The sequence below is a fragment of the Rhipicephalus microplus genome, chromosome 4 (assembly GCF_043290135.1).
Source record: "Rhipicephalus microplus isolate Deutch F79 chromosome 4, USDA_Rmic, whole genome shotgun sequence".
Classification (NCBI taxonomy): Eukaryota; Metazoa; Arthropoda; class Arachnida; order Ixodida; family Ixodidae; genus Rhipicephalus; species Rhipicephalus microplus.
Genome location: NC_134703.1, coordinates 153,548,320 through 153,575,576, shown reverse-complemented (window position 1 = coordinate 153,575,576; position 27,257 = coordinate 153,548,320). Strand labels below are relative to the sequence as shown.

Here is a 27,257-nt window from a genome sequence, read left to right as displayed (position 1 = left end):
ACTTGATATTCACTAAAGCTGTTAACTGTAAAGTACTGTATCAGTGTGGTTGTTTGGGCTAGTTAGTATGACATGAGGATAGTTATAGCTTGAGAGCTTCATGTCCCTTTGTCGTCCTTCTGCTCTCACGCCGTAACTATCGACTGTATCAGTGTCTATATAAAAATCAGAATTGAGATCGACTACTTAAAGCTGCAGATTAGGTTGTTTTTCCTAATCTGTTACATGAAAAAGCACACCTTACCCCACACAGTTCATGTATGCCAAATATTAAACAGCAAGTTCTTCAGTCGAATTATTCTTCAAGGAGATCAGTTTTAGTGAAGAAATAAGAAAGAAGCCCGTCTCCTCTGACCTTGGGCACTGTTCTTGCCAGGACACATCTACCAGCCAACAGATGCAGGATCTGATATGGAAGATGCATCGCAGCCACAGTCGTGCGAGTCCAGTGTTGCAGGAGACACAGATTACGCACCAAGTCACAGTAAGCAACATATATTTGTAATGCAGTCTGTAAGGAGTATTGCCCATTCCTCAAAGAGATGCGTTCGTGCCAAGGCAGATCACACCGAATTTTTTGTTTGAATGTATTTCCAGCACTATTCTGAGAAAGACTATGCCAGCTGTCGAAGTCAAATGAAATGTACAATATGTACAGCCGCGTCGACTTCTGTGTAGAGCACGTGAGGAGCCGATTTTTGCTGTGCGGGGCGAAACCTTGAGGCAGTTTTGGGCTCTGAAGTGCTGTATCAGAAGCATGTGTGGCCTAGCTGTCAGGCTGACCACATCATAGCCCGAGACTCGCTCTCTAGATTTTGTACCGACCGGTTGTGCCCCCGCGATCTCTGATGACAGCGCAGCTCTGGCCGACTCGCTCGCCCTACGACATCTCCTGCCGCCGACAAGATCTCTCGCCGAGTGGTGCTCCATCCTCGAACTCCTGCGACCGTGTCCATCTTTTCTATCTCCTCTTTACTTCCCTTGTTTTCTGTCGTTTGCTGTCCCTGCACCTCTCTCTTTCCTTCCTCTATCTATTTGCCTTTTAATCCTATCCTTTAATCTCTCCTTACCCCCATTCCTCATGAGCTACTGTTGAGGGGTCGCACTCTGATGCAGTCAGTTATGGGGCTCACTTTTCTGTTCTTTTCTCTTTAAGAATCACATAAGAGCCCAAAACTGCCTCGAGGTTTCGCCCTGCGAAGCGGCTCCTCACGTGCTCTACACAGACAGGGCCGCGGGTGCACACTCGCAAGACAGTATGAAATTTTAGTACAGCACTGGACTTCGAAAATTCTGGCAGAATCTATCTCAGGATGAATGTCGACATTAAATGCAAATGAAATTGAAGGAAGGTACTGGCACAATGTACCGCAGAATTCTTTACTTCTGTATAGCTAACTTCTTCCATTATTTCGAATCAAGGGTTCCACAAAAACTTGTCTGGTCGGAAATGCTCGTGGTCAAATTTAAAAGGAATTTGCCGACCGAGTGTAAAAATAAACCTTAACGTGAAGCATGTTTTAAATTCCGTATAGGGGCTTCATTCACAGTGACCTTTTGAAGGCAGATAAATGAGTGATCTTGGAAATGTAGCGACGAATTTGTCACAATAACTTGGCCATGCACTTGGCAAGTATTAATGAAATAAAAAATTTATCAAAGACTCGTCGGGTCAGAAATGCTCAAAATTAAACTTAAAAACAATAATTCAATAAAAATAAAAAGTAATGTTTACATTAAAGACGTTTCAGCTCCCATATGAGGACCTTGTTCGCAATGATCGAGTTGATTGTGAACAAGACCCCCTATACAAGAGCTGAAATGTCTTTCATTTTAAAGTTATTTTTATATTTAGCTAGTATATTTTTTCTACTTTAGGCTTTCTTCGATTTTCTGTCAATTGAATTTTGTCTTTTGAGCACTTCTTTCACTTCAATTCAGCTTCGAAATTCTCTTTTGATCAGTGCATGTTTCACTCACATGCTCCAGTCCAATTTCGTTGTTCACCTCACACCCCCCTTATATTTCAGCTGCTTGTTTCTGCCCTTTGAGAAGGTTATATAATTGCCTTAAACAAACTGAATTTTGCTATTTGTATAATACAATATCACACTCTATGCTGCCGTCGTGCAGCACCGTCCTGGGCCAGCACGACAGAGCCGAGCAACAGCTCTTGCACAAGTGGCTGCTCGAGCGGGGCAAGTTCCTACGACGACTCTGTCTACAATGAAGGGGACTTTGCGAGTGCAGTGATGCGAGCAGCTCAAAATGCTGGCTTCCAAGTCAATGGGTCTGTCATTTCTACTGCACCTGCATCTACCACACAAGGTCAGTTGCTCTCACACATTTCATGTGCACATTTAATACGAGGTAATCTAACTGCTGTTCAAAATTGAGCTTGGTGGTTTTCTTCAGATTCAGCACTAGGAGGTACGTCAAGACCGCCTATGTAGATAAGTTATGTATACAGGAGGACACACAGTGATGCAATAATTATTGCTGTGAGCCACCCAACCCACTAAGATTGAAAGATAAAATTTTTAGTGACTCCAGTAAGCAGAAATGTTTGTGTTGAAAAGTTGTAAGCAGTTTCATTTCTACACAGTTCCACGTGGAATAATTCTTCTGGCATGTCTATGCTCTGAGATATCCTGTGACATGATAGCATCATTACGCAAGCAAGGCAGTGAGGATCGGCGGCACGTTGTTTCTCTCTGACATGACACATGTTCCTCTTGCTACTGGGTAGTCAGAGCTAACCGTTTTCATCATTGCTTATGCTTTTTATCCTTTGCCAGACCAAAATGCTGCATGCAACTTCAATGACACATGGGGAGGAACTTTCTGCCAATTTTCACTGTCCTGCATGTGTAAACATCTGAAATGTAGTTAAACTTGGCAGAAGTGTGACTGCCTCCAACTTTTCTCTACAAACATGCCCTCCTACTGTAATCGTTAAAAAGTTGATTCGACAATCTTTCTTACTTGGTGGTCAAACAGCGATATAGTTATTAGCCCACTGTGTACCACAACCTTAATGAAAACTAACAGATAATGAAGCCAAGGAAAATACTGGGCATGTTAATTGAACTCTCTTACCTGTATTGTAGTAAATATGATATAAATGTGAACAAAGTAAAATGGATAAAAAGTGAACTTGCCATATGGACAGGACTGAACCTTAACCTTCGCGTAATGTGCCCAATTATTTACCAATTGAGCTGCAGCAGCAGTTGTTCTTTAATTCCTTCTATCTGGTGCTTCTGTGCATGCAAACGTGAGAGTATTAGTCAGCGCCAGTCGTAGCCACGATGACGAGTGTGAAACTTCTCTCCTTTTTTCTTGCTAGCGGGCACCAAGTAGTGTGTGATCCTTTAATGAGTGCACAACTGACCAATAAGCTCTTGCATACAACCTGGAGGCATCAAGTCTGCCGGAACGCGACCCTCTCTATGAATTAATGAAATAATAATGTCACGGGGTCGTGACGTGGATGAAGGGAGCAGACTGCAGGTCGGATAATAAACTGTTTATTTGGGTGAACCTGTACCCAGTAAAGAGAAAGTCGGATTACAATAGCAGTCTTGCACTGATAGCGACAACAGCCGCCGATCAACTGACAAGCGGCGAAACGTGTTCGCATTTATACCCTTGCCATTGAATGTTCTAAGGTTATCGCTAGCGGCAACGTAGCTTCCAGAATAATCTGTAACGTTCACGAAGTGGGCGTTATCTTAACAAAATGATCTACTACTGCCTCGAAGCTTCTCAAACATCGTAGGCGTGGTTTGCACTGAACGTAGTGAAACGGGGCGATAAAACATGAGGAAAGGAACTTGGCATTGCACCCCTCTGAAAAAGGCATTGTCCCGATGCTTTAACAAAAGACGAAGGTACAATATTAAAGACAATAAACAGCAAGTACAAGCGATAAAACACAGCAACAACAACAAAATACAGTCCTCAGTTTTGCGCATGAAATGGCTTGAGGCGCACGACATGGACAACTATCGGTCGAGCACGGCGCCGTTGAGAGTTCGTAATGCCGTCTAGAACAACGTCGTAGTCGAGTTGGCCAAGACGTCAACCTACTCTGTACGGTGCTAAGTACTGACGCAGAAGTTTTTAACTGAGCCCACGTCGGCGTATCGGCGTCCATACCCAGACACGGTCCCCGGGCTGGTACTCCACGAAGCTTCGTCAAAGATTGTAATGATGGCTGTTAATCGCCTGCTTATTCTTGATGCACAGGCAGGCGAGTAGATGTGCTTCTTCAGCGCGCTGAAGGTAGGCGGTGACGTCGAGGTTCTCTTCGGCAGCGACGTTTTTAAGCATAGCATCGAGCGTCGTTGCCGGGCTCTTTCCATAGACCAACTTGTACGGCATGATCTGCGTCGTTTCTTAGACGACCGTATTTTACGCGAAGGTTACGTATGCAAGGATTTCATCCCATGTCTTGTGCTCGACGTCGACGTACATGGCAAGCAAATCAGCGACGGTCTTATTAAGACGTTCAGTGAGGCCGTTGGTCTGTGAATAGTATGCAGTGGTCCGGCGGTCACTTGTCTGGCTGTACCTCAGGGTCGCCTGAGTTAGGTTTGCCGTAAAGGCCGTACCTCTATCAGTAATGAGGGCCTGTGAGGTTCCGTGACACAGGACGATGTTCTCGATGAAGAACCTTGCTACCTTGGAGGCACTGCCCTAGGGCAGGGCCTTTCTCGGCGTAGTGGGTGAATTAGTCAGTAGCTACGACAATCTATTTGTTCCTAGAATTCGACATCTGGAACGGTACCAGTAAGTTCATGCCGATTAGCTGGAACGGCCGGTGAAGTGGCTCGGTGGGCTGGAGATGTCCGGCTGGCCTAGTCATTGGTGTTTTTCGTCGCTGACAGTCGCAGCAGGTCCTGACGTAACGAGTGACGTCCGCGGCAAGCTGTGGCCAGTAGTACTTTTCTTGCATTCTTGCGAGCATACGGGAAACACCGAGGTGTCCAGCCATCGAGTCCTCGTGATCTTACTTCTCAAGGAACCACGAGAAGGCGGTCGGCTCAAAGGAGCGAAAAGTTCGTCTTTGAGAGAACTCTGTTTTGCAAGAAGAACGACTCCAGTCCTCTCTTGAAAACATTCGGAACAGTTGTGCTGTTACCCTCAAGGTAATCCACAAGGTTTCTGAGTTCTGGGTCAGCTCGCTGTTGCTTGGCGAAGTCGTCGGCAGTTATCGTTCCTAAGAAGCTGTTCTCATCCAGGCCGTTGTCGGGCAGTGGTGGTTCGACGGGGGTGCGAGACAAGAAGTCAACGTCAGAGTGTTTTCTTCCAGACTCGTAAACGACGACCACGTCGAATTCTTGAAGCTTGAGGCTCCACGGAGTGAGGCAACCGAAGGGTCTTTCAAGTTGGCTAGCCAACACAAGGCGTGGTGGTTGCTCCCAACTTTGAAAGGACTGCCGTAGAGGTAGGGGCAAAACTTTGCCGCTGCCCAGATGATGGCAAGGCACTCTTTTTCTGTAGTGGAATAGTTGGCTTCGGCTTTGGATAGCGACAGGCTAGCATAATTTATAACCCTTTCCACGCCATCAGTCATTTGCATAAAAACGGCTACAAGTCCTACACTGCTTGCGTCGGTGTGTACTTCTGTTTCGGCGTATTTTTCGAAATGCGCAAGTGTCGGTGGTGTCTGAAGGCGTCGGTCAAGTTCCTGAAATGCTTTCTCTTGTGCCGCTTAATTCCCACCTGAATTAGACATTGCTTTTCGTGAGGTTAGTTAGCGGCTCGGCTATCTGCGAAAAACGTTTGACAAAACACCTGTAATAGGCGCACAAACCGAGGAATTGGCGTACAGTCTTCTTGTCAGTGGGCTTCAGGAAATCAGCGGTGGCAGCTGTTTTTCGCGGATCGGGACGGACTCCAGACTTGGTAATGACGTGTCCCGGGAACAACAGTTCCTCGTACATGAAGCGGCACTTTTCTGGCTCCATGGTTAGTTCAGAGGTGTTGATTGCTTGAAGTATCGCTTCAAGGCACTGAAGAAGCTCGTCAAAGGTGGACGAAAACACAACAACGTCATCCAAGTACACGAAACAAGTCTGCCATTTTAATCCAGACAGAGCGGTGTTCATATCGCGCTGGAATGTCGCAAGTGCCAAGCAAGGACCAAATGGCATGAAGAGGCTGTCTGGTGTGACTAGGGCCATCTTCTCTCGAGCCCCCTCGTCAACCTCAATTTGCCAATAGCCAATTTTGAGGTCCATCGAGGAAAAGTACTTCACATTGTGGAGTCGGTCCAAGGCGTCGTCTATACGTGGAAAAGGGTACACATCCTTTTTTGTGATTTTGTTCAGGCGGCAGTAGTTGACCCAAAAACGTAGGGTCCTATCCTTCTTCTCCACTAATACCATGGGGGACGCCCACGGGCTCTTGCATGACTGAATGATGGCGTCGCGTAGCATTTCGTCGACTTGTTTCTTCACGGCGTAGCGTTCGCACATCAAGACTCGGTACGGGCTTTGTCGAACTGGTCGGGCACTTTCTTCTGTTATGATGCGATATTTCGTGACTAGAGTTTGTCGAATTCACGATGATGAAGAGAAGAAGTTCTTGAATTGCAAGAGCAGGGACTTGAGCTGGTCTTGCTTGCACCCCGAAAGGCTCGGGTTGACATCGAAATCTGGTTCGAGACCTCGGTTCGTCGAAGCAGCATCGGCAGCATCGAAGAGGTAGAATGAATTGCTGGCTTGCACGAATTCATCTATGTAGGCGACCGTCGTACCATGGTTTATGTGCCTGTATTTGTGACTGAAGTTTGTCAGCGCCAGCTGCCGTCATGCAGCTCAGCTATGCCTCTTGCAACGCAAATGTGATGGTTTAGGAGAAGGTGTTGATCGCCCTTGATGATGCCTTCAAGGTTTTCGGCTTTTTCGGTGCCAACAGAATTGACGACGCTGGAGAAAGGCGGCACGGTGACCTGTTTTTCTAGCACATTAAATGCTTTATTCCTTGGCGTTGTAGTGGTCGGCAGCGTGTTTGCCGAAATTAGTGTGATTCATTCGGATCTCAGGTAAATGACAGCGACGTGTACTTAGAAAGTCTATTTCAAGTATGACATCCCTGGAGCAATTTTGTAAGATTACAAAGCTCGCAGGACAAGTCTGGTTATTGATGGTGACTCTAGCTGTGCATACTCCAGTCGACGTTATTAAGTGGCCTCCAGCAGTCCGGATTTCAGGGCCTCGCCAAGCAGTCTTCACTTTTTTCATCGCTAAAGACCCACTGATGACGGAATAGTCAGCTCCAGTATCGACGAGAGCAGTGATGAGGTGGCCGTCAAATATTAGGTCGAGGTCGCTGGCTCCTCGTCATGTGTTGCGGTTGGGCCATAGCGTCGGATCACGGCTACCTCTATTTGTTCCACTGCTACCACGCTGTGTCGTGACGTCTTCAGGCTGCGAAGATTCGATGTCAAGACCCTTTTCGTCTTGCGGCGGGTGCTTTCGATTTCGTGGCGTCGGCGGCGGAGGATCTTTGATAGTTCGTTGTACAACAACCGCACCTCCGTCGGTTGCTGTCGTTAGTTTTCCGAGTAAGGGCTCGGAGATTGGCCCCGAACAGGGCTGGTGTACTGCCAGCGGTGCGTTGAGGCGTGGTAGCCTGGTGACGGCGAATGATAGGGTCGTCGGGGTGTCGACTGCGCTCCCGCGAGGTACTCGGCGATGTCATACGGTCGTTCACCCCTTTGTGGACATGGCGCGTTAATGTCGAAGCCCCGTAGACCCATGCATATGTCGATACTGGCAACGGTGGTAGGTGTGCCCAGCCTCGCCGCAGTGGTAGCAGAGCGGGCAGTTGTCAGGCGCACGTCAAATGTCAGCTTTCCTCGGCGTGCTGCGCTGGCCCGCTGGCGAACGGTAGGACGTCAGTAGTGGTGGTGGCGTCTGGCGATGGAAGTGTGACGGGGCGGCGTCGATTGGCGTGGGCACGGAGGAGGGGCGTGATGGCGGGCTGCAGCAGCATAGCTCATCGCTGACGGCTGAGGCTGCGATGCTTGGGAAACTCCAAGTGATTGCCGAACTTTTTCGCGGATAATGTCGGCGATTGAGTCCACTTGAGGCTCTGCTGAGCTTGCACAGCTCCTCCTGAATGATCGCTCAGATAGTCTCGCGCAGGTCGTTGGAACAGCTAGAGTGCTTGCGTTTCTGCTTACTCTGGCGCAGAGCTGCGATTGAGTTGTCGGGTGCACATCTCCAGCATCCTTTCAATCGTTGCCGCTTCGAAGATGAACACCTCGACAGTGCATGGTGGGTTTCGCATCAGACCCGCGAACACCTCCTGCTTTACTCCTCGCATGAGGTAGTGAACTTTTTTGTCTTCAGGCATATCAGAGTCAGCGTGCCGGAACAGTTGGGTCATCTCCTCCGCGAAGAGCGTCAGGTTTTCGTTTGGAAGCTGTGAATGGGTTTCGAGCAGCGCTTTTTCTCTCTCCTTGCGTATGACGCTCGTGAATGTAGCGAGGAACTTTGTGCAGAATATGTCCCATGTTGTCAGGGTTCACTTCTGGTTCTATAACCATGTATGAGCGGCATCTTGTAAGGCAAAGTATGCATGACAAAGCTGGTCCAGACACTGAAAATGGCTGATCGGTCGTATGCCTCCAGCCAACTTTCCGGGTCTTCAAGGGCCGAACCATGGAAGGTCGGCGGCTAGCTCCTTGGGTTGTCGGAGCAGGATCGGTGCAGATGACACAGAGTCTGTCATCGTTGCTGCGGCCGTGGTCAGTGTCTTGGTCTGTCGGGTCTTCTACTGTAGAGGCCCGAACTCTGGCGGTAGACCTTGTTGCCTGCAGCTTGTTCGCTGCTCGGGGTTGTCCTTGATGTCTTCACGGCTGTCGCTGGTTTCACGACTTGACGGGGGCATCCAGTACATGGAAGGAGCAGCACCTCCACCAGATGTCGCGGGGTCGTGCCGTGGACGAAGGGAGCAGACTGCAGGTCGGATAATAAACTGTTTATTCCGGCGAACCTGTGTCTAGTAAAGGGAAATTCGGATTAAAGTAGCAGTCTTGCACTGATAGCGGTGAACAAAGCGTCATCCGTCAATCAACTGACAAACAGCGAACCATGTTGGCATTTGTTCGCAATGCCCACGGCCTATAGGTGGCGTGCCGTGCAATCCAAGATGCAGGAACATTTATGGCTAAAAGGGAAAGTGGCAGGGCAAATGACACTCCTTGGTTTCGTGTATTTGTGGATGGGAGCAAAGGACAGAGAGGAAAACCAGGCAATTGTAGAGTGTATATCAAATGACATTCGGGAGTTAGGAGGAGAGTGCGAGATAATTATACTAGGAGATATGAATGCACACATAGAAGATATAGATGGGTATACTGACTCAACAGGCAAAATGATCATGGATTTGTGTGAAGGGCATGATTTGATCATTTGCAACAGTACCGAGAAGTGTGAAGGGCAAATAACATGGGAGGTAGGAAGGCTGCAGTCAACGATAGATTACGCACTGATGTTACATAGGATGTATGTTAAGCTCAGGGGAATGCACATAGATGAAGGTGGCTCCAGAAGTCTGGGTAGTGATCACAAACGTATCAAGCTAAGTTTTGGAAGAGTAGCGAAAGTGGGAAGGAGACAAGATGAGCAACTACAGGAAGATTTTCATTCAGAAAGGCAACTAGAAATTGCTACTAAACAAATTGAGAAAGTAATCACTGAGGATAAAAAAAATGTGTGGACATACACAAATCTAATTAGACTGTTTGGGCTAGAGCTTGCTAAGGCACGTGACAAGTCACCCCAGAAAAGAGGACACAAGCCCAAGAGTTGGTGGGATGAGGAAGTTAAGAGAGCCATAGCAAAACGTCAGGAAGCCTCTAGGGAACACAGACATGCTGAGCAACGGGGTGAACCGACAGATGATGTTGAAAGAAAATGGGAAATCTTTCTAAGCTCCAGAAGGGAAGCATCCCTCCTGATCAATGAAAAGATTAGAAAAAAGGGTGCTCAGTGGCTGGCAGAAGTACATAAAAAGGACAGAAAGGCAGCTGCGATATTTTTGGAACCATCTAAACTCCCTAAGAAATGAAACAAATCTAGAGCAGAGGTTTATAACTACAGCTCAAGGTGCTAGGCTATAAGGGGACGAAGCTATTGAATATATAAGAACAAGGGTGACAGAAAATTTTCAACAAAGAAGTGCCTTATGCACCACAATAGACAGGGATAGATCAAGTGGCACAATGGCTCCATTTTCATAACGAGAGTGAGAAAGGGCTGAGAAGAGGGTTCCAAGTAGTGCATCAACAGGCCCAGATGGCATTCCAATTATGCTGATAAAGACATTGGGTCCGAGGTCTAAACAGACTTTGAGAGAGGCAGTGAGCAGAACTATAATCTATGGTGAAGTCCCTGATGGATGGAAACTTAGCAGGATGTGCATGATTTATAAATGAAAGGGGGACAAAGATGACAAACAACTACCGTCCCATAACAGTGACATCAGTGGTCTACAGGCTGGCGATGCAGATTATAAAGGAAAGACTGCAGGCATGAATAGAGGATGAGGGGGTGCTGAGAAACTGCAGAATGGGTTTCGGAAACACAGGAGGTTGGAAGACAATCTGTTCTCACTGACGCAGTGCATCGAAATAGCAGAAAAGGAACTCAGGCCCCTGTGGCTAACATTTTTGGATATCAAGGGAGCGTATGATAGCGTGGTTCAAGAGGACTTGTGGGGAATACTAGACACACTGGGTGTGGAAGATGGAGTCACTAATCTTTTAAAGCAAATCTATAAAAGTAACAAGGTAGTTATAAGGTGGGAAAGACAGGTATCCAAGCCCATAGAGGTGAAACGGGGACTTATGCAGGGGTGTCCACTGTCACCCTTGCTATTCATGATGTACCTACAAGGATTAGAGGCCAAATTAGAGGGAAGTGGACTTGGCTTCAACCTCTCTTTAGTCAAACAAGGAAAACCTATTGATCAGGCACAACCAGCATTAATGTACGCAGATGATATAGTGCTAATGGCCGACAACAAGGAAGATTTGCAGAGATTGATGGACATCTGCGGTAATGAGGGAGATTGGCTAGATTTTAGATTCAGTAAGGAAAAATCAGCAGTTGTGATTTTTAATGATAATGAAGGTAGTGAGCTTAGAATACAGGAAGTCACGCTAGAGATAACAGATGAATACAAATATCTGGGCGTATGGATAAGCAATGGGACAGAGTACCTAAAGGAACAAGAAATATACGTGACGACTAAAGGTAACAGGAATGCAGCAGTGATAAAAAATAGGGCACTGTGGAATTACAATAGGTATGATGTTGTGAGAGGAATATGGAAAGGGGTCATGGTTCCTGGGGGCTGACGTTCGGCAATGCGGTCTTGTGCATGAGATCAGAAGTTCAAGCAATATTAGAAATTAAGCAACGTGGAATAGATAGGCTTGCTTTAGGAGCTCACGGGAATACACCAAATCAGAAAGTACAAGGTGATATGGTATGGACATCAGGGAAGTTAGCAGCAAGATGAAATTTGAGAAGCGATTGAAAGAAATGGGGGAGGAGCGTTGGGCTAGGAAGGTTTTCAGCTACTTGTACATGAAGAATGTCGATACAAAATGGAGGAAGCGAACCAGGAAATTGACTGGTAAATACTTAGAAAACAGCAGGTGGCTAAACCAAAAAGAACTATCGGTTAAGAAGAAAGTGAAGGAAACGGAGACTGACATGTGGAGAATTGGCGTGATTAAGAAGTCCGCACTAGAGTTCTATCGAACTTTTAAGCAGGAAATTGCCAAAGAAAGGATCTATGATAATACTCGGGGTAGTTCTCTACTGTTTGAGGCCAGGGCGGGAGTATTGCGAACCAAGACATATCGGGCCGAATACGAAGGGGTAGACACAGTATGCAGTGAGTGTGGAGAGGAAGAAGAAACTGCCGAACACTTGATAGTGTTCTGTAAAGGGCTTCACCCTATAGTTCAGGGTGATGGTGCAGAGTTTTTCAAAGCACTGGAGTTTAGGGACAGGGAGGGCAAAATAGACATTAGGCGGGTAGACTTAACTAGAAGGAGGTTATCTGATTGGTGGCTAAAGTCAAGGCACGAGTGAAAATTAAACCCTTCACTACAAAGTACCCGTCCAACTTTACTGTTTAGCCCCGCCGCGGTGGTCTAGTGGCTAAGGTACTCGGCTGCTGACCCGCAAGTCGCGGGATCGAATCCCGGCTGCGGCGGCTGCATTTCTGATGGAGGCGGAAATGTTGTAGGCCCGTGTGCTCAGATTTGGGTGCACGTTAAAGAACCCCAGGTGGTCGAAATTTCCGGAGCCCTCCACTACGGCGTCTCTCATAATCATAGCGTGGTTTTGGGACGTTAAACCCCACAAATCAATCAAGCAATCAACTTTACTGTTTAAAGGAAAAAAAGATAAATCTAGTGGTTAGTTCACTAAGTATTACGGCTAGGTGGCGTTAGCCGCCGCCCGATCTAAAGGGTACAGCCACATACATCCATCCATCCATCCGATGGCTGCGGAAGGATGATCAGCCTGTGAACTCGCATAAGAAAAAATAGGATGCACGGACACACTCCCACCCGTTGCCGCTTTCAGCGGATGAACGTTTGATCATCAAGTCAATATATACCGAACCAAAGTACTTTCCCAACCTATAGGAACTGCTGAATGTTCGCTACATCATTTCTCGCCGCAGTGGAAAGGGTGGTGGTGTCAGCTGATCGACTGTGTATCAACGATGCTTTGCATATTTCTGTGCATCCTACAGAAAACTGCGCGAACTAAAATTCACGTATGAAGTGCACGGCACTCCGAGATTATTTGTGCCGAGCCTGTCTCGCGCATTTGCGGCAGTAGTAGGCCACTTGCGAATAGTGCGCTGTCGAGACTGCACAGGAATAAATGTTTAACGCATACCGATGGTTTTCAAACATATTACAGCGTTGTTACTTGCCCTGTAAGCATCATGTAGCTGCTTCTCCAATGGGACACAAGCATGTAACTTCCCATTAAGTAGCGCTTGTGTCACAACCTTGATCAGACTCTAACAGCGCGCAATTCCTTGCACTTAGATGTTGCAGGTTTCATCAGCGTGATCGAGACAAGGATAGCGAAATGAGTACACGTGTGCGCTTCTCGCAACGTCAAAATTGCAAAAATTTGTCGCAACACAACGTCGTCCGGACGCCACCAGTAAAGTCCAGAAGTTAGTGTGGACTGTAGTCGTAACTGTATATTTCGTTGCTCTATGACCATATCGCTTCGCTGGTCAAGCTCGAGCTTGTTGGTGGCATGCAGTGCTTTGTAATATCCACTGTAATTGGGATACATTCTTTGCACTAGAAAAAGTATGCTTTTATTTTGAGCTCGCTGAAGGATATTATACAATAAATACAATAAAAGTGACTTACGAGCATTAAAAAACAATAATGCACCACGGGACGTAAAGTGCAACTCTCTGCTCGTGAGCTAGCAGCTGGTTGTACATCGTCGCTGTCACTCTCAGCGCGTTGACAACCATCTACATCCAGTGAAAAATCCCCGACGTCTGGACGGTTTCTTTGAACATCACTGCTGAAAGTAATCTAAGGAATTCTCTCCGCTAAACGACTTCGATGGCACCAACAATGCGTCATTCACCACGCACAACACCCACACGGTGTCACTCACCACGTTTATCTGAGAGTGCAGAGATCATTTCGCTCCGATATTCGGCAAAAAAGGAATCGCTTGCAGTGTGCTGCCACATCTATAAACGAACGTAAAAAAACAAGCAGCGCAGCGTAGGGCAATGTTTAGAAGCGCAAATCGCAAGCCTGCACTACTTTCCTCGTACAATGAATGTTATGGGAATCATGTACTACAAAAGCACAAACAAATGTCTGACCATTCAAGTTTTAACTTGAATGGTCAGACAATAACATTTAACCTATCAAAAGTGGCTGCAAAAAATCTCGCGAAGCTGATATGTGTACTCTGTGGGCTATAATTGAAAGCGCGATTGCCACGTATTTTCACGAAAACTTCACGCTTCCAAGAACGAATAAGATGTATCGTGTCACCTACGGTCCAGTATATTCACTGATGCACGAAACATACAAAGTGGTTTGTGTTCGTTTCTTAATTGCTAACGCGGTAACACTGCGGCTAGCACCACTGAAAAAAGCAGCATTGGGAGTGTATGCCTTCTAATCATCCATGAGAGGACGCTGCTGTATTCTGCTGGGCGGCGCTACAGTCTATGAACATTGGGATCAAATGTTCTAACGTTATCGCTAGCGGCGACGTAGGTTTCAGAATAATCTGTAATGTTCACGAAGTGGATGTAATCTTAACAAAACGATCTACTACAGCCTTGAAGCTTCTCAAACATCGTAGGCACGGTCTGTGCTGAATGTAGTAAAACGGGACGTTAACAAAACCTGAGGAAAGGAACATGGCGATAAATACTTTGTATTCCTTTGTATTCATGTAGTTTCCTTTTTATACAACCTTAATAAAAACCAAGGGATAATGAAACCAAGGAAGTTACATTACCCAGACAACACTCGATGTCCTGAGGTCGTCCTCACATGGTACAATCGTCCTCGCACAGTTCTCATTGACCTTAGTACTTACTGAAGACGACACAAGCTGGTTTGACCCAGAAACGTCTTTTCGTGTGCTTTCTGGGGACAACAATTTATCCTGAAAAAGTACTTTTAAGGACGTTTTGGAGAGGACAAAAGCAACGCGCGAGCGCCGGTTCAAACGTTTTTTCGAGTGCTTTCTGAGGACAACAATTGGTCTGGAAAAGGTACTGTCAAGATCTTTTTGGGGATGACAGAACACTGCACTGAGCACTTAGATATAATTCCTCAAGACCTTTGCGCACCAAATAGATGCATTTCATATGTGAAAACTTTCTTCACACGTTCGTTTCATACAGTCATAAAGTTATTGTATATTTTCGCCTCGTTTGTTTATTTTTTGGCAGAAAATTTTCAAATTACGCGTTTTGACTAATGAGACACGCGTAAATAATTGGCTTAGGTATCGAACCTAGTATTGCGAAATGTCAATTTGAAACAGTGTGTTCCCAAATGTCACCGCCTTAAATTAGTGATTATACGCCACTGTAGCGCGTAATAACGAACTAGCAGCTGGCAACCATTGACTATGCGGCGACGTTTTAGATAGTCAAGTAGTCAAGCCATTCCAAGCCAACTGACTGTCAAAATGGCAGCGGCGGCCCTGTCAAACACGGAGGAAGGACCTTTTTCCTTCCTTTGTGCTGTCAAAGAAGGTGGAGTGTACTAGTGGAAGTTCGTGGCCTTTGTTGTTTGTGTGCATGGCTAAAAGTGAGATATGTGTGAGTCGTAGGTGATGACGCCTGGTAAATTGCCGTGTTGATGGGTGCACTGGGCTGCACAACATTCAGACTGACCATGGATGCATTGTCACCAGCCGACCGCGGCGAGGTGTGGTTCGAAGCAGCCTCTTGGCGTCCATCTTCACCGGCATTATTAATGGTGACCCCATCCCAGAGGACCGGCGCCGCAGCAAGGTGTGCCTGGTGCCCAAGAGGGGAGACAACAGTGACCAACTGCACGATTATAGACCACTCACCGTCACCAGTGTGCTGTATAGACTTTTCACACAGGTCATCAAGAGATGGATGAGTGGGTGGGCGGAAACGCAGGGACCACTTACTGAGCTGCAAAATAGCTTCCGTCGGAATCGGCGAGGAGAGGACAATCTCTTTGTGCTCCTACAGAGCATCGAAATCGCACGCAGGGAATCCCGCGGGCTAATCGCCTGCTTTCTAGACGTGGCCAAGGCATACGATAGCGTGCCACACGGGCACCTTCTTTCTCGGATGGAAGAACTCAATATGCCGCCTGTGTGGATTGAACTACTGCACCGACTCTACCCTGGCAACACAGTTGTAACCACCTTTGGTGGAACCCGCACGTGCCCAGTAACAGTACAGCGGGGACTGAAACAAGGCTGACTTCTTTCCCCATTGCTGTATATGTTATATACAGCGGGTCTGGAACATGCCATCCTGGATTCAGGTGTGGGGTTCAAGCTCAATGGGTCCTACGACGGCACCCCAACGACTTGGACACTCCCCGGCCTTGTTTTCGCGGATGACCTCGTGCTGCTGGCCCCAAAATACGGCACAACTGCAACATCTGGTCGAGACATCAGCCAACCACCTGGACACCCTAGGCCTGGCCTTCAATCCGAAGAAGTCGGCGGTGCTCCAGTTCTCTGGTGATGGTGCTGAGGCTGCTCTGGTACTACCAAATGGCGAGGAGCTTCCAAGACTGGAGGAATACCGCTATCTAGGCGTGTTACTGTCCACCTGAGACAAGCTCATAGCAGAGCATGAAACCCACTTGAGACAAGTGGCACAGCGAGCCAGCAGCATACTGCGTCGACAATGCCTGTGGGGCTGCAACCGATACCTGGCGCGACCTGTGGAAAGCCGTACATGTACCTGGACTTACCTACGCTAACTCGGCCATATGTCTGTCAGCCCCAACACGGCATTGGCTGGAACGTGCGCAACGAGTGGTGGACCGCATAGCCTTGGGATGCCATGGCCGTGTCGCCGTGGAGGCTATCCAGGGGGATGTCATATGGTCCACGTTCAGGATCGAGAGGCCCGTAGCAAAATCTCGTTCGAATGTCGGCTACGGGCCATGAATGACAACAGGTGGGCACGCAGGCTCTTTCGATATATTTATATCAAGGGCATACGCACTCAATGGAGGTCCAGAGTAATGTTCTTGAGGCGAAAATACGGCCTCCTCGACTATATCGAAACGGGACCTGAGCGAGAGACTGCAAAGGGCATTCATGACCGTGTTCTTGAGGCAGAGGGAGAAATGTGGCATTCAGACATGCTCCCTAAGACTACCCTCAACATCTACCGGGAAAGCAAGAGAGATATTGCGACGGAGCCAGCGCTGTACGACAACAGCTGTGGTGGTGCCCTCCTCTTCGAGGCTCGGACGGGCGCGCTGCGCACTCTCGACTATCGAAGCCCCCCAAGACGCGCCTGGCGGTGTGCAGGTCCTGCGGTGGCGAGCGGGAGACTATCGAGCACTTGCTCCTACGATGTTCGAAGTTGACTCCCCCTACAATAGAGGGCACCACCCTGCTGCAAGCCCTCGGATTTCGTGATGCGGAGGGAAACCGCTGTGCCACACGTGTGCGCACCACGAAAGCTCGCCTCGAAGTGTGGTGGAGGAACACAAGACGGTCACCCACGGCGGACACACACGGCGCTGGAAGTGTGGGACTTGTGAACTCTGACGTGTGTGTTTTTTTAACTCATGTTTTCTTTCGTGTTTTTTTTCTTATCTTTTTTTTACAATATGGCTGGGACACTTCATTGAGTCCGCCTGTTGAAAAGTGTACTTGGCCACATTATCTATCTATCTATGGAACACCAGATATCAATTGTGCTTCGAAGCAGCATGGTTCGAACATGGAAGGATCTACTTCTGCATCTGACACATGGCCTGACCTCGGGCAAGTCAAGTCAACGCCCGTGTCGAGTGTACTGATAGGCTGTCAGAGCGGAGCCTCTAACACTAGTGAGTGCATTGGGTGCGATACACGTGGTGATGAAGACACTGTGTCAAACTTTCGAGGAAGATTACAAACGTAGTTGATTGACCTGTGTTGACTGCCTTAATGCTGCTTTTCTTTTTTCAGACAATACGCGTACTCGTATGCCTGACAAAACTGTCAGTTGTGATTAATTACTGTTAAATAAATTTCAGTCAACAAGCTTTGTTTGTTTTGTCACCTGTCTGTTGATTAATACAGTATATATACACGAGACCTCGCAGGTGTTTTTCTTTTGATGTATGGAAATATCATGAAAAGAAGTAAATCCTAAGTAGTATCACTGCCCACAGTACCGAACCGGCCACACAATCGTTGTTCTGAAAAGATACTGAAAAAGTCCTGAAGTGTTGTATTGAGGATGTGCTGAGGTTGTTATGTGTACAGACAAAGGGACGGGATTAGTGCCATTCTAGTACCATAAGAGGACATTCTGAGGGCGTTATGTTGTCCTCACGAAAGCATACTGAGAACGTCCTGAGGTTGTGTTTGTGTTGTCTGGGTTAATTGTACTGTGTTAATAGCATTTTACTTATGATATAAATGATAAGAAAGTGGAGAAGCCAAAAAGGCAACTTGGCCTCGGACACCCAGTATATATATTTTGGACACAGAAAAATATGGCTCCCAGCTTGTTGGGACACTGTAAACCTGCCTTTGGTTAGAAAAAATACCTTTCATACTGTTACTGTGAAATAAGGTTCAAAGAAGCAAGAAAATGAGGCAATAATGAAAGCACCTGGTGACACCACCTTGAAGTCGGAAATCTAGAGGCAATATATTTTTTTTATAAATGAAAGTGTATTACATCATACTTTAAGCTAGCCAGTGGTTTCTAAACTTCGCAAGTTTCGAAAACTTGTAACATGACAGAAAAGCATGAATAAGAAAAAGTACGCTGAAATGCATGAAATTGCAAAACTGTACCAAACCTTCGGTGGTCAAATTGTGTGTGAAGTATTCTAAAAAGAAAATCTGGCCAGCATTCTTCTATTCTAGTCATCAACCTTATACTACAAAAGTAATAAAAATAAACTTTTGATTGCATACTTTCGTGGTTTGTCTATGCTAGTTTATTTCTTACCTCATGCTTCAATCATCTCAGAGGTCTGAAGCAACACAAGTACTACAAGAGATGGCTTATTAGAGGGCTTCAAGTTAATTTTAATCATGGTATGTTTTTTAGTATGTGCGAAATGTACATAGCACAATTATTTCTGCATTTCAATCCTACTGAAAATTGGCAGCTTTGAATTTGGCCACAGAATGGCAATGTCTCAAAACCAGTGTGGCTGCTAAACCAAGGCCTATCTAAGGGTGCCGCTTGGCCCTACTGCTGATTTAAGAAGCCCTAAACCATCCCAGAGGGTATATGAGAAAACATGTAGCATGGACAGAGAATTAGGCTGTGAACATTCCAGCCAAATTGTGTACATATGCAAAGTACACGAAATTCACAAGAAGAGTTATTCCCATTCCAAGTCCTCTTTTCAAACAGAGTGATTTGAAAGGGGTATGTAGCAATCATAACACCTCCCACTTATTGTAGATGATCTCAAGGAATCTAAAAAAGTAAGGGTGATTCATTGCCTTTTTAAACTGCTAATCGGACGTGCAACCTAGTTATGTTAAAACCAGTGGCACGGACTTCTTTACCATCTACAAGCACAAGCCAATTGCCTCCTATTTTCTTCAAGGTGACCAGAATGCTACTTCCGAATGGCTGCTCAAACAGCAAAACAATGAACTCCAAAACACACAAAGGCACAGAATTAAAACGCTAAATCATCACATCAACGATAAAGGTAAGCACAAAGACAACAGAAAGACAACAGCGGTGAGAAACATATGACACACAGCCAGTAGCTGGTATCACAGTTATTTGCTAAAAGTAATACAATAGATAAAAAATGTGTTGTGTTAATGTGCAGAAACGCATCGTCAGAATCAATTTAAGGCTGCCTTATCAAAAGACATTAAGAGAGTGACAACTAGAACCCTGTGAAAATAGTTAGTCTATGGAAAGCAGCAATGGTAAGAAAGGCTGAATTGCTTGTGAATAAGACAAAATACTTTCTATTAAAAAATCTTTATTAGGAAGTACTAAAGAGCATAATATGTTAAAGTTGAGATATTATTATGGTACACTGAAGTAATGGACAAGGATATGCATGTGTAATCAGAGAGTCACGAGCTTTATCATGTTACTGTATTAAATATGAAAGCAAGCGATCTGTTCATGAACATTCCTGATGTATTAAAATGTACCATGGTATACTGCAAGTCTGTTTCCAACCAGGTCGTAATTTTTACCTCAATGTCTATTAATTCATGCATACTTCCTCATGTATAAGTATAGCAATTCATTTAGTGCTTCACTTAAAAGATACTTTGTATACATCAACCAACAACCAAACAGTTAACAATGACATTATAGGGTAGGGGGAGAATGGGGGTTGCTGCTTTACTCTTTTATGTTTACAAAAAGATCACTGAATATGCTAGAAGCAACATGATATTAGTAAAGAAACTTATCATATAAGATGCCGCAAATGTTATTTTACTATAAAGTCCATGCACAACTGTACAACAGCAATTCTGCTGCTAGTGTGTTGAAAGGCTTCTAATCCACATTTGATAATTTGTAAAAACCTTTCAAATAAATGTGCACATCAAGTTCAGAAAGTCGTCATGATCAACAATGCCAAACACAGCAGCACTACGAGCGGCGGGCACCCCGCGAATTCCAGAGAACAATCCCTTCTTCTCTCTGTGCCTTTCGACATTTCTCATCCCCTCAATGTTCACTGTGTCGTCAACATGTCGATTGCTCGTCAACTAAAGTGCTTGTTTGTCCACTTGCACTTACACACACTGGCTGCGCTCATCCTTCTTGCACAGGAAAGACGAGGAGAGACGAGCTGATGAACAATGAATAGGGCAAAATAAACAAGGGCATCTTTTGAATCATCAAATGCTTGCTACTCTGCTATATAACTGGGTAACTTTTCAAGGAATTCTCACGGCGACACATTCACTGCAGACTCGTGCACAACTGTAACACCACAACTAAATTTCGACATCTGGGCGGTTTAGAGACCCTTTAAAGCAGAACTGACACAAAATATTTAGCTTGTTTTTTTTCTGTTAAAAAGTCACCACTTTGTAATAGTGGTATGATGCCTCACTTTTCCAAATCTGCAGTAAATTATATATAACAACAACTTTACACTTGACAACTTTATATTTCTTTACAACCACTTCAGTGCATCAAAAACTATGGTGTTTTAGTGGTTGGAGGGTACACGTGGGGTACACAGTAGTTGCAGTACTAACATGCCACACAGAACAACCAAAGATCAGCAAATGCATGAATGAGGGCTTGTAGTAGCTCAAACACATACCATTAAGACAACGTAGTATGGAAACAGATTAGGAAAGAGAATATTCAGGTCTTGAATGCAAGAAGTTTGCTCTGTTTCCATAGTAGCTCAACAATAGTAAACTTTAATACATATAATTCATACCATTCAAAGCTCTGACAGATGCTTTAGTGATACGGATCACAGAACAACCAATATCAGCAAATGCAAAAATGATGTGCCTGACAGTCCAAGTGCAGGTGCCTGAAATGTAAATGGAAGAAAAATAATGCAGTAAAGCCTCGTCGAAACCTTCCTGCTTGTTACATTTTCTCAGCTCTTCAACACTGAAACAGTTACTTTCTTTATTTTCCGTAAAGTCATACGTCATCACTTTGCCATTTCTCTCATTTTTCTTCCGAGCTCTTACATTCAAAGCTGTTACAGCACTCTGTCTCCTCTGAAAATGGTCACAGTGTTAGCAGCGTTGTATCATATCTACAGAAACTCACAAAAGTGCTTTCTTCTGGCCGTTTGCCAGGCAGCTAAGCGTCACTTTAGAAAATAATTACATGCAAGTTCGTAAGTAGAGCAGATGCACATGCTCATTTTGTCCTTCACTTTTACCGTGTATTCACTTGTATGTGTAAGAAAAATTTTATGTGTAGGATGTTTTGTTTCTTCAGATGAAGTGTTTGTTTTTTCTGGTTCTCTAATTAATCAGTGCCAAGTTCGTGTTGTACTGAATGTTGTTTTTTGTCTCAAAAGGAAGAAGGGTTGACAGCATAATGGCTGATGCTTTTGTCATGTTTTCATTGACTGATGCTTACCACTGCATTCATGGCCTCTTTCAAGATCAAGCTGTGAACTCTCTTGGCTATGTCAGCAAGATACTTTGCTGTACTTTGTTGTAGTTGAATTATGTGATTGCAGATAAGGTACATTATAAGTCAGCCTGTCCTAAGCATGAGGTGTCTACTCGTTTTAGGAATCTCGTACGAGCAGCAAAGCTTCCCAATATATGACGACCCTCCTGATATGGTCGCATCTCCGAATCAACTGAGGAAGCAAGGCTGGAAGGTGGTTAGTTGAGACGATGTCACTACCCAACCATGCCACTCGAAACAGAATGCCTGTAGGCTTTTCTTTTGGTGAAAAGGCCAGCAGTGACTTGGGCAAGACATCAGGTAAGCATAGCAAATGTTCATATAATGTTGATAGTGCGAGAATAGCCCTGTACATGAGGTTGTTCATCTTTGGGCAGGTCAGACTTCACAAAACATATGCGCATCTGCATGCATAAAAAGTTTGTAAGTCGCTGAGGCAAATGATCATAGAGCATAAACTATTAAATACAGTCTCAAGACTGAACTGGCACTAGCAAAGCTTAGGGTATTCAAAAGATTTGGATCATTCTTTTTTTAAAAACTTTCATAAGAGAATTGAACCAATCTTAACACATTAAGACTACCTTAAACTTTGACTAGAGCCAGTTTAACCTATAGCAATCTGCGAAATGAAGTTGTTTTCATTAGGGCACTTAATAAACTGAGTGAAAGGCACTGTGATGCCCGTGTTATATTAGGTATTTTACTGTTATCCTCATGCGTGAGCAGCCACTATGACTCAGTCCCATGCCATCATAGGCGAGGGCTGGTCTTAAGCATGTAACCCAAGATTTTCCTTTCACCCAAGATTATTCATTGATTTGATCTGGATTATACCTTTACATTAAATTTTGAATATCCTACTTTACGTCATTAGGGATCTTTTTGGTAGTTTTAGATCATAAAATGTTATTTTTTATACTGAACCAGAGGCTGCTCCTTCTGAAAGTCCAGATTAAGTCCATAAAATTCTTTGCCAGTTGGAACTAAAAGCTTGTGGCTCAGAAACTATCGCTACAACTAGAGACGCTTCCATGGGTTCGTGTTCATGCATAGCCACAGAAACGAAGTCTCAATAAAACATTCAAATAGTAAAGGTAAGGGTTTTGTAGAATTTACTACAAACTCAGTGTAATAATTAAACATTGAAATCATAATGGTTCTTTTTTTCTTCATGTAAATCTGAAACTGTGTACAAGAGCTTGCTTTATTTGTCAACTGGGCAGTTGTGAATTGCACATGCAAATGTTGATGCCCCAACTCTTAAGATAGACAAGGTCGTTGTATGAAAGTTGGCACGGCATGACGTTTGAAGTTCGTAGCACAGCTGTCAAAACTAATGGTCCATGATCTAGACAAGAATAGGTGATCGGCACTGTGTATTATGTCATTAGAATAGCTGGCACAGTGCCAACTCACACAGATAGCATGGCGTGGAGCAGACGGCTTCTGCATCTGGAATGACTTGACACTCAGAGAGGCACATAATCAATACTTGGAAAAAGCAGTAAGTGTTCACTCGCTACGAAGTATTACGGGCGGAGTGAGAATAAGTAAACAATGACAGCAGAAAAGAAAGCACGACGGTATATGAGTTTCTTTCTAGAAAATAGGGCTTATTTTTTTGTACATAATTTGCAACTCATGCACTGAACAGTTCATTAATAAATACTAGTAGTAATGAAAATTAAGCATAGTGCCAGTGCTGAGGATTAGCATCAAATATGTACGACTTCATGCAAGTGGATTGTGTAGATCTCCAGTTTCTCTTACTCATTTGGTTTGCTCTACTTCTGCTCAGACAATTAAAATATTTGCTTAATCTGATCACCTATGGAATTCCCAGGTTGTGGCCATCATTTTCATCCTGATTCTATGGCTCTGAAAAAGTGGCAATAGCTCCGTCATTTCTACCTGACACCATTCCATCCGCATATTAACCTATTTGAATTCAGCTTCTTTCCGCACACTATATAAGAATGGAATACATTGCCTAGGTAATCTAATGGATATTGCCTTTAAGAGATTTTTTGAATGAGCGTACTGCTTCGTGCTTTGTTGATTAAGAGCTTTATTCTTGTTTGCTCGTTTGTTTTTCTTTTCCTGTTTTTCTTTTCATTTCACTTGTATTGCATTGCCTTTCTGTTGGTGTACTGATGTAGAGAAAATCCACACCTGCGATAGCTTGAATTGGGCTGCAGTATGTGAGAATGAAATAAATAAATAAGTCACTGTGGTGATGAAGCTTTCTACCAAGGCAATGACAAAAGGAACCACGATTATGCTGCAGTGAAGTTGACATTTTTTGAGCGGCACTCATCAACATAGATTTACAGTCTGACTCTCATTAAACGGAACTTGAAGGAACTAGGAAAGAAATGTTCTCTTTAACAGGAGTTCTATTTTCTGGAAAATGACCAGGGGTGCAGTATGCAAGACCAAAACCGATCTTGTCAGATGTAAGCTTGTTCCAATTAAGCAGCAGTTCTGTTTAACATATTTTGTCACGAGAGAGTCTACTGTATTGCAGACAAAACAGCCAAGTAAGGCATACGGAAAGCATGATATTTAAACTTAATTCACCACAACTTAGTACTCTGTGTGAAATTTCAGTCCTAACTAACCAAGTGGTTTAGCTGCATGAGAGAGTCACATATACTTCACATTATTACTTATGCAGTATACTTGGTGTATCATTAGTAATGCATTATTGATGTGGAATGCTGTATTGACAAAAGGAGGACTTGACTATGGCATATTTCAGTCTTACGTCAGGGTCTATGACCAATGACATGAGACTTGTTCCCGTGCAATAGAAAAATGTAGATGCCAGAAAAATATTCATTTTTGCAAACTGGTCATTCAGATCATGCTAACAGATGATTGACTAATTCTTTTCATTTTTTTTTTCATTTTTCTAGGGAAAATTGAAATCATTGGTCAACAAGTCATGTGTCAACTTTCAACAAAGCCTCTGTATTCTGATGATATGATGAGAGCTCAATGATTGCTATTCTATCAGAATCACTGAGCGAGATCCTGCAATATACGGATGCAAAGACAAAGGAGCCGAGTGAAAGAACTCTCGTTTCAATCTCCATGTGATTTTTCTGACCAAGTTCCTTTTGTTGCTGAAAGAAGATTTACGAGAATTCGTGTGACAAGTCCACTGAAGTATGCAAGAGGAGCGATGTGTGTGCCAAACGAGGAACGATGACATGATGCAATAATTATGAAATTATTAGGGAGTGCCAGTAGAGAAGACACTGTACAGTGAGTGTTCATGAGATGTGCAAGAGCATGTGTGCCTAGAATGTGTGTAAAAAAGGTGTGAGTGTCTGAGTAAATGAGTGTGTGCAAATGAAAGCACAACTGCTTTTGCAATGTGTTAAAACTTTGTTGTGCATAATGGCAGACATTGTTAGTGCCTGGCATGGTCATAACTCAGCTGCCACATCCCAGCATATCAATGGACTGAACTGTGAATTTTTTTGTGATGCTTCGCGAGTTGTAAATTAGAGTGAGTAGGCTTAACATGACGTGAAGGTACACCATAGAAAAAAAGGCAGGCAGGATTAACATGGATGCAAGGAACAAGGTGAGAAGTTGCATGTTGATTACGGAGCCATCAATTTGCTGCCTGCCTCTTTTTTTCTTTTGTACCTCGAAGCCATTTTCTTTGATGGTTGCAACAGTGCTCCAGGGCATTGTTTGGGTGTAGCACAGTTTCTGTCCAGTCCCTCAGTGGTTGTTGGTTGGTGTACAGGCATTAGCAGAATGTTTTTAAGCAGGCACAGTGTGCTGCACAGCTTCTTAATTTATTGTTGAATATTTAATTTTTGAATTATGATAGTACTTTCAGAAAAAAAATGTGCTTGTACAAAGTGAAAAAACAGTCACCAGAAATAAAAGTCACTATTGCCTAACCTATGAAACTGAAACGTGTGTGTGTGTGTATGTCTTCTGACACATAAGATAGCATCTACATGTAAGTCAAATGCAGCAATAATATGCGTAACACAAAAATATTTGTAGTGACAGAGAGAGATGAAAAGCAAGAGCTGTCAGTAATTAAAGTGCCTTATGCAGTAAGCTCAACTGAACACTTTGTGTGTGAAACATGAATAGGCCCATCAGAAAATACTCACAAAAATTTATGTATTCTATCATTAAACTACAGCACAGATGAAAGTGGTGCAAAGCCCAGACTACTTGATTTGGCCTAGTGTGCCTGTTTCCAAGATACTTTTGCATACCTCAAAGGCCAAGAAAAACACAGAGATGATCATTTTCATGATCATCATGATCAGAGATGATTATCAAACACAGAGATGCGCATTTTTATGATTGGCGTCATATCTGCATTGTCCTGTAGTTGCAAAATGTATGACTGAAAATTCTCCCCTTCTGTTTAACTGAGATACAAACAGTGTTCGTGAGAAATCTGTGTGGTGAAGGCCTAATTATTCAGTTTTCATCACTACTTCAAGGACAACTACCATCTGTTAATAACAAGTCAAGCTCATATTTTTAAGACAATCCCATTGCTAATCTGCAAAGCTTAATTGGTTGCTGCTTTTCAGACCATCGAAGCCAGCTGAATTGTGCATCATGTCTAATAAGCAGGCGTCTGCAAAAGAAAAAACTTCGTTTTTGTCAAATACAAGCAAAAAAAAGAAAACTTTGCTAACAAATGCTTGTCTTCTTAAGTGGACTGCATTTAGTGTCAATGCGAGTGGCAAAGACAAACGAATCATATAGCTTTGCAGCCTTATGCATGTAATACTTAGCAGATACACGTACACAGAGACCAACCAAAACATCTCTAATAGCTGCAGCATGATACATGTTATGTTTATATGTACCTTAAAATGTGCCATTCTTGGGCTGGTTTATGCATATCCTAAATTATTGACATTATAAACTGCAATAACTTTTAAACATACTCATTGGGCCCATATGGCAGATTGCTTCATTTGGCTGCCTTAGTCTGTGACATTTGAAACTTGCCTCGAAGGCCTACAGCATCATGCGGCATGTTCAGTACTCGCGTATTGAAATGATACACCAAGTACTTTAGTATAATAAGCACTGATATGCGTCATTGCTCGGGATGATGACATCATGTCTTGACGAATTTGGTCTCTAAAGATAATGTTGGCCATCATTTACATGCTTGAGCCAAAAGTATTATGACCCAAACTGAAGGTAGTAGAAATATATAGTATGGGTGCTACCTAGCCTTAAATGGTCCTGTGTCAGTCAGTTCTGTACTGTCAGTAGTCAGGGCACACTGATGGCCTGTGCATTACACAAAAGTAAAAACTGGCACACTTGCTATCCCCATCCTGGCA

At 44.3% G+C, this 27,257-nt stretch overlaps 1 protein-coding gene across 2 annotated transcripts in view; it reads left to right on the top strand.

The window, feature by feature from the left end:
* Positions 1–25,297, top strand: part of LOC119172916 (protein sax-3-like) — a 261,096-nt gene extending 235,799 nt beyond the window's left edge. The window contains exons 22-26 of one of the 2 annotated variants that reach the window (XM_075893778.1): positions 377–484; positions 2,134–2,328; positions 19,352–19,459; positions 22,005–22,203; positions 24,825–25,297. In XM_075893778.1, the coding sequence (XP_075749893.1) occupies positions 377–484; positions 2,134–2,328; positions 19,352–19,459; positions 22,005–22,108 (515 nt within the window). In that variant the 3' untranslated portion in view covers positions 22,109–22,203; positions 24,825–25,297. The remainder of the gene's footprint in view (positions 1–376; positions 485–2,133; positions 2,329–19,351; positions 19,460–22,004; positions 22,204–24,824) is intronic. The other variant, XM_075893779.1, reaches the window with a different exon arrangement.
* The last annotated feature ends 1,960 nt before the right edge of the window (positions 25,298–27,257 follow it).